This window comes from Musca domestica, unplaced genomic scaffold, assembly GCF_030504385.1.
Source record: "Musca domestica strain aabys unplaced genomic scaffold, Musca_domestica.polishedcontigs.V.1.1 24, whole genome shotgun sequence".
In the NCBI taxonomy this organism is placed as follows: domain Eukaryota; kingdom Metazoa; phylum Arthropoda; class Insecta; order Diptera; family Muscidae; genus Musca; species Musca domestica.
In genome coordinates, this window is record NW_026712272.1 from 10133212 (window position 1) to 10141807 (window position 8596).

The 8596-nt window shown below is 34.9% G+C and overlaps 1 protein-coding gene across 1 annotated transcript; it reads right to left on the bottom strand.

The window, feature by feature from the left end:
• Positions 1 to 398: 398 nt before the first annotated feature.
• LOC101892868 (Chitin binding protein) lies at positions 399 to 1351 on the bottom strand. Its single transcript, XM_005188012.4, has 2 exons — positions 1087 to 1351; positions 399 to 1022 (listed from the first exon to the last, which is right to left on the bottom strand). The coding sequence occupies exons 1-2, from the start codon at positions 1264 to 1266 to the stop codon at positions 540 to 542; spliced, it is 663 nt and encodes a 220-aa protein (XP_005188069.1). The 5' UTR covers positions 1267 to 1351; the 3' UTR covers positions 399 to 539.
• Between the last annotated feature and the right edge of the window lie 7245 nt (positions 1352 to 8596).

Genomic DNA, 8596 nt, shown 5'->3' on the forward strand with positions numbered 1-8596 from the left:
TTTTGACACTTTCGGCCTAAAACGAAATTTAAGATTACTTTTATGCATTAAATTGAAAAAAATCCAAAGAAAAATTGCTTCAAAATTATGAAATATTTTTTTTTTTTTTTATAATATTGATGTAAAGAATTTTTTGATAAATAATGGAAATAGAGATTTCTTTTTTTTTGGTGACTTCTAGTAAAATTTGATGAAGAATATTTTTGTCCCTGACGTCATCCTTCTAAAATTATGCTGTGTAGGAGAATTTTACAAAAACTCAAAAGGTATTAAAAAGACTACAAAACAAATTATTTACAAAAAAACACGTTTCCATAGAACCTCTCTCTAAGATCCCTCAAGAAGTTTTCAAGCCAAAATACCCAATTCAAGTCAATACAAAAAAACACACACGCCTGTTTAGCTTCAATTTCCTTTACATTTCTGATTATATTTATGTATCAACGCACGCTGCAATTGAAATGTATATATTTATTTCTAGACATCCATTGTTATACCTCAGGAACTACATCGTAGAGAACATCTCCAGCTGCCACCATCTAGGCACCCGGAGCCACAATACTAATGTCAGCACATGACTTGAAGGTCTCCTGGTTACCACAACCCATGGCCCCGGTACCATCCTCACAAACACCCCAATTATTACCGGCCGTGTAGGTCCAACGCAACACACAATGTGAACAACTCAAACCCGATGGCCAGACGACTGTCGTTTCAATATCGCCCAAGGTATTGCCAATATAAAACTTATCACTGCCATCGGCAAATTTCAATGGATATTTGGCAAAACATTCTTCCGATTCCCCACCGAATTCATCCAAATTACACAGCTGATAGCTGATGTGGCCCAAATGATTGGCGGTGATTTTGAAACCAATCACAGCAGTATAGGAGTCCACAAAGTGTTTGACAATGACGCCAGTGCCGCCATATTTGCCACCCAGCTCATTGTCACGGGGCACAGGATCGGCATAGTTGTCACCGCATAGGCCACACTTGCCGTCATTTTCGTAATAGTGGACCTAAAAAAGAAAGTCAAATAAATAAGTTTTTGTCGGAATACCCACATTTTTTCGTCCAACTCACCCCAAAACCACCACAAAAATAGCCATTATCATTGTAGTTGGTGGGAGCGGAGGGATCAAAACGCCAACGCGATGATCTTCCAGGTGGATTCAACATCATACCATGTCCTGATGTGAAATCCACAACGAGGGTTGCCAGTATGGCAACCGTAACAACTGCTTGCATCACCAAGCACTTCATAGCCAACTCTACTTTCTTTTCTCTTCAATGTTTTCTTTTGCTCTGCTCGGCGAACGTTGTTGCGAATGATTAACCCCGACAGACTTTCCCATTCTTTTATATGTAGAGGGAGGAGCAGCGCCTAAGATATTTTCATATTTCCTTTATCAAATTTTAACGCGCATATTTACATGTGTATTAATTGGACATTGGGTCGTATCGCCAAAAAAAATGAACTTTTTTGCGTTTCCACATTTTTTTTGGAAATTTTCAAATTAAGACTCCTTGGAATCCGTGCATTTTAGGTCTATAGTGTCTTCGGCAATATTGGAGATAAGAATACGAGGAATATTTAGGTCTACAATTTTAACCCTCAGCCGAGTTAACAAATGGGTCTTTTTGGCCCGTTTTTGAAAATATGCTTAAAACCAGCATTAAAACGGCATCATAGCAAGTCAAAATATTCTACAAAATTATTTGCCGCAAAATTCTAGGTTCTAGAAGGAGTCAAGAGTCTAAATCTTACCCAAACGGCAGGAATTCATATCTATTAAAAACACATTTTAGGGTTAAAACTATACTTTATGTGAGTTTGTGTAAAAATCTCCAGCAATGTAACATTTTAGAAAGATGATGTCAAGGACAAAAATATTCTTCATTAAATTTTACTAAAAGTCATCAAAAACAAGAAACTTTTATTTCCATTGTATATCCGGAAAATGTCTGCATTAAAATTCTTAAAAAAAAAACGTAAAAATATTCCCAAAGTTTTTTTTATCATTTTTTCCACCGACTTTTTATTAGTTACCGCCTGAAAATAACATCAAATTTCGCTTTTGACGGAAGGTGTCAAAGAAAGAAATATTCTGCACAAAATTTCACTTTAAATCTCAGAATAAATCCTATATCTAGATCATATTGTTTATAAGAAAATTACATTCGATATTTATAGACTAAAAGTAAAAATTGTGTTTTTTTATGTTTAAAGTAGTATTTGATGTGTGAATTTATGCAAAATTCTCCTAGTTAGCATCATTTTAGAAAGATGATATCAAAGACAAAAATATTTTGCACTAAATTTCACTATAAGTCATCAAAGACAAGAAATTTCTATTTCCATTTTACATCCAGAAAATATTTGAATCAATATTTCCCAAAACAACGAAAATATTCCTAAAATTTTTTAAATAATTTTTCCATGGACATTTTTCGAGTTGACGCCTTAAAGTAACATAAAATTTCATTTTCTGCAAAAAGTACCAAAAGAAGAAATATACCACACAAAATTTCACTACAAATCTCAGAATAAACCCTATATATAGGTCAAATAGTTTATAAGGAAATTACATTCGAAATTTGTAGATTAAAATTAAACATTACCTTCTTTTTAGGTTTAAAGTCGTACTTCCTTTGGTGATTTTATGAAAATTCTCCTACTTAGCATCATTTTAGAAGGATGACGTCAAGGAGAAAAATATTCTTTATCAAATTTCACTATAAGGCACCAAGGAAAAGATATTTCTATTTCCACTATATATCCAAAAAATATTTGAATCAATATTGCAAAAAAACGCAAAAATATTCACTTTTTTTTTGATTAATTTTTTGACGAACTTTTTTTTCGAGTTGACGCCTAAAAGTAACATAAAATTTTGTTTTATGCAGAAAGTTCCAAAAGAAGAAATATTCTACACAAAATTTCACTATAAATCTCAGAATAAACCCCATATCTAGGTACAATAGTTTATAAGGAAATTACATTCGAAATTTATAGATTAAAAGTAAAAATTATGCTTTTTTTAGGTTTAAAGTCGTACTTTATTTGTGGTTTTATGAAAATTCTCGTACTTGGCATTATTTTCGAAGGATGCTGTCAATGACAAAAATATTCCGTATTAAATTTCAATATAAGTCACCAAAGAAAATAAATCTTAATTTTCACTATATATCAAGAAAATATGTACATCAATGTTGCCAAAAAAAAGAAAAATATTCCCAAAATTTTTTGATTAATTTTTCCACGGACTTTATTTTGAGTTGACCGCCGAAAGTAGCATAAAATTTAATTTTAGGAGGAAGATGTCAGAAGAAGTAATATTCTACACAACATTTCACAATAAATCTCAAAATAAACCATATATCTAGGTATAATAGTTTTTATGCAAATTGTATTCAATATGTATGTACTAAAAGTGAAAATGATGTATTTGATATTTTACTCTCAATTTAACACGTATCCAATCAGAGGCAAAATCCTCCCTTAATACTTCATTTTTTGGAGAAAGTGTCAAAGTAAGAACTGTTCTAAATCAAATTTCATTGTGAGTCTCTGAATAAAAGAAAGTTGCATAACTAATATTTACATAAACAATATCATCAATTTTGGTTCATAAAACCCCTTTTATATTTTCGACAAATTTAGCGTTTTTTTTTCCAAAATTACTGCAAAATTTCTATTAATTTCACTGTTTAAAAGCCAGACTGGATTATTTTAATCCTATAAAGAATTTAATAGTACTATTTTTGTAAATAAAAATCCCTAAAAAGTTTTGGGCCATATACAAAGGGACCTCAATATTTTGAGATATTTTCCGCAACATTAAATATATAGAACTTTGACATTTTAGAGGTAGCTTTCGTCCGACAGCTGTTAAAATTATTCCAGTGACAGCTCATTATATTGTTTACAAGCGTACAAAAGCATTTTTGTTGAGAATTTTCCAGAAAAGAAGTTATTTGTGATGGAATTCAAGCGTGATAGAGATGTGATTTCTTTATATTTGGCTGGGAAAACCGCCAGTGGCTATCGTTAGAGCACTCCAGCATTTAAATGTGAATAAACCGTTTGTGTCTCGTACCATCGCTCGTTACCGTGATACTGGTAGCGTAGCCCGACGTCAAGGAAGAGGAAGGAAGCAAACAGCAACTTTAACAAAAATGGTTCTAAAAATTAAAGAAGCGACTTGATCGAAACCACCCACGTCGCAGTGGCCGAAAAAGGACTCGTGAGCTGAACATATCGCAATATTCCATTCGGCAAATATTGAAAAATGAACTCGGTGTAAAGCCATTGAAATTCCAAAAAGTACAAGAACTTACACCGCAACCGCAACAGAAAGAAAATAGACTCAAAAGAGCTAAAGAGTTGCTTCGCTTGGCCGAAAGTGGTCAACTGCCGAATTTGGTTTTCTCTCTCTCCGATAAGAAAACATTCGTTGTCCAGCCGGTTGTAAACAAACAAATGGATCGTATTTACCTGCCAAAGATGTCAGCTGAAAATGTGCACTTTCGGTTGGCCGGCCACCAGAACTCAAGCGCCGGCCATTGTTATTGTTGTAGCAGTAGTATATGCAAGTGTTTGCGTTCTGCTAATCTGGTTCCAGCTCCAGGCTTAGAAATTCGGCTACTTTAATGGGCTGTAGCCAGAGATCTTCTGGAGTGCGTTGGGTAGGTTTGGCTGTGCAATTAAAGATGTACAAGTTTGTGTCGGCCATGGTGATGATGTGAGCCGCCATAACAGCCAATGGTCGCTCTCCGCTCGTATTAATCGAATGTGGCATCAGAATAAATGCCGAATATTATCGCGAAAATATTCTGGAGGGTGTATTAAAGCCTTGGGCACGCAAACAAACATGGCCGCAGACCTTGAACATTCCAACAGGACTCAGCACCATCGCACTCAGCACGCACCACTCAAGAATGGTTACAAAATGAGGTTTCTCGCTTCATTTCCCTGCGCACAATGGTCACCAAAAAACACCGGGTACCAATCCCTTGGACTATTGTGTCTGGAGTATTTTGGAAAGCAAGGTTGGCACAGAAAAAATACCAAAGTGTTGAACATCTCAAGCAAACGCTTCACCGGGAATGGGCCAAAATACCGCAGGGCAACATTCGGGCAGCGTGTGACGGTTTCTTTGGCCGTTTTCGAAGGTCATAATTCTTTGGCACGAATGGTGACCAATTCGAACAAATCTAAAGTTATTCGAAAATTTGATGCTATTTCGGACATTTCTTTGCTTTCATTCAATAAGATTTTAGAAAAAATGTAAAAATTATGGCGTTTGACTTTGTTGCAGTTTTTTTTTATCTTGAAAAAACCCAACATATCTTTCCTTTTATTTAAAAAAATCTACCTTAGTAATATGGCGCCCAACATGGGGCATCATCATCATTGTTTGCCTTCATTCAATAAAATTTAAAAAAAAAATGTAAAAATTATGCCGTTTAATTTGGTTTCATTTTTTATCTTTCCTTTAATTTAAAAAAAATCTACCTTGGTAATATGGCGCCCAACATGGGGCATCATCATTTTTTGCCTTCATTCAATAAAATTTGAAAAATAATGTAAAAATTATGGCGTTTGGCAGTTTTTTTTATCTCACCCTGTATATATATACTCTATGGGATGGGACTTCGAAGAATATTCTGTTCTCCTTCTACTTTTGAAAATTTAAAGGAAGAAAATGTAATTTTTCTCAACGTCCTAATATATACCCCCATAAAATCGAAGTGCAAAGAGTCTGTTAAAGTGATAATGGAAATTTGTGGACATAACTGGCGCCTGAAACGATGTTCAATAACATCATCATGGCCAAAATTACATTTCCAAATATCTAAATCTTATTCAATGTTCATATGCAAAAAATATGTTCCGTTACCCCTTCTATGCCGCACATGACCCTCAAAATGTGCCAAAAAACCACAGGGATTCATGTTATGCAAATCAATTGATTAATAAGTGATTCGAGACAGGACATGATGAAACAACCTTGAGTAAATGATTGGGGGGTTAGTAAAAATGGGGGTGTAATTTACAATAAGAACAAGTAAAAAAGCGATAAGTTCGGCCTGTCCGGACTTTGAATACCCTCCATCATATGGAAAGAATTTGCCAATTTTCAAAAAAAAAAAACCGTTAAAAATTCTGTTCAAATCTTAAAAATACCAAATGTAGCCGTCATATTAGGGTCTCAACGACGATGTGGACCTGCAAAGGTAACTTTTTTTATAAGCCATTACAATATTCAAATGCGAAACTGGAAAAAAAATCGGTAATAATGTAGCTTAAATCATCCATATAGGGAGGTACTATTTTATGGAGACTATATCAAAATGTGGACCTGCACAGACAATTTTCTGCCTTAGGCTCCAGTATCCATTACGAACTTCAAATGCCAAATTTGAAACAATTCCGATGAATAATGTCGCTAAAATCATGAAAGTACCGAATATCGGGAGATACCGATATATGGGGGCTATACGAAGACGTGGACCTGCACAGACAATTTTCTGTCTTAGGCTGCAGTATCCATTACGAACTCCAAATACCAAATTTGAAACAATTCCAGAGAATAATGTCGCTAAAATCATCAAAATACCGAATATCGGCAGGTACCGTTATATGGGGCTATAAGAAGTCGTGAACCTGCAGAGACAATTTTCTATAATATGCTGTAGTATTCATTACGAACTTCAAATACAAAATTTGAAATAATTCCGGTAAATAATGTCGCTAAAATCATCAAAATACCGAATATCGGGAGGTACCGTTATATGGGGCTATACGAAGACGTGGACCTGCACAGACAATTTTCTTTCATATGCTGCGGTCTCCATTTCGAACTTCAAATACCAAATTTGAAACGATTCCGGTGAATAATGCCGCTAAAATCTTCAAAATACCGAATATCGGGAGGTAACGTTATATGGGGGCTATAAGAAGACGTTAACCTGCAAAGACAATTGTTTGTCTTAGGGTGTAGTATTCATTACGAACTTCAAATATCAAATTTGAAACCATTCCGGTGAATAATGTCGCTAAAACCTTCAAAATACCGAATATCGGGAGGTACCGTTAAATGGGGGCTATACCAAAATGTGGACCTGCACAGACAATTCTCAACCTTAGGCTACAGTATCCATTACGAACTTCAAATACCAAATTTGAAACAATTCCGATGAATAATGTCGCTAAAATCTTCGAAATATCGAATATCGGGAGGTACCGATATATGGGAGCTATACGAAGACGTGGACCTGCACAGACTATTTTCTTTCATAGGCTGCGGTCTCCATTTCGAACTTCAAATACCAAATTTGAAACGATTCCGGTGAATAATGTCGCTAAAATCATCAAAATACCGAATATCGGGAGGTATCGTTATATGAGGGCTATCAGAAGACGTGAACCTGCAAAGACAATTTTTTGTCTTAGGGTATAGTATTCATTACGAACTTCAAATATCAAATTTGAAACCATTCCGGTGAATAATGTCGTTAAAATCTTCGAAATATCGAATCTCGGGAGTTACCGATATATGGGGGCTATACGAAGACGTGGACCTACATAGACAGTTTTCTGTAATATGCTGTAGTATATATTACGAACTTCAAATACCAAATTTGAAACAATTCCGATGAAGAATGCAGCTAAAATCATCAAAGTACCAAATATAGGGAGGTACCGATATATGGGGGCTATAAGAAGACGTGGACCTGCACAGACAATTTTTTGTCTTAGGCTGCGGTCTCTATTACGAACTTCAAATACCAAATTTGAAACAATTCCGATGAATAATGTCGCTAAAATCTTCGAAATATCGAATATAGGGAGGTACCATGGGGGTTATAAAACGTGGAGCTGCACAGACAATTTTTTGTCTTAGGCTGTAGTATTCATTACGAACTTCAAATATCAAATTTGAAACAATTCTGGTGAATAATGTCGCTAAAACCTTCAAAATACCGAATATCGGGAGGTACCGTTAAATGGGGGCTATACGAAAACGTGGACCTACATATTTAATACCAAAAGTCCTACAGACATAATACACATTTGAGTAAAATTTTATCAATCTACTTCATTTCGTTCGGAAGCTAGAGTGATTTCCACAGACGGATAGACGGACGGACATCGCTAAATCGACATAGAATTTTAGGCTGATCAAGAATATACTTTGTGGGGTCTGAAATGCATATTTCGAGGTGTTGCAAACGGAATGACAAACTTAATATACCCTCCATGGAGGGTATAAAAATATCCCCTAAATAGGACGTTTAAAAACCCAAACTAACAACCCTTTTCTCTGGACATTTAAAATTACACATTTCAATTATCGCATTCTCCCATCATACGTCCCAATGTCCTCCCAACCAAAAAATAACAACACAACATAACGTGATATTAAATTTCTCACACACCCAGTGATAAATAAAAAAAACAAAAATAAAAACAAATTATCAAATCAACAACAACCACACCAACTAAATTCAGAATAATTCCTTTAGACGCTGAAATACATCATTTATGAGTCCCTAAAGAAGAACGGCACTGATTCATATTTTTTTG

Coding starts and splice junctions, on each gene's coding strand:
- LOC101892868 (XM_005188012.4), bottom strand. CDS start 1,266: ATGAAGTGCTTGGTGATGCAAGCAGTTGTTACGGTTGCCATACTGGCA. Junction 1,023..1,086: donor ATTTTTGTGGTGGTTTTGGG/GTGAGTTGGACG, acceptor TTTCTTTTTTAG/GTCCACTATTACGAAAATGA.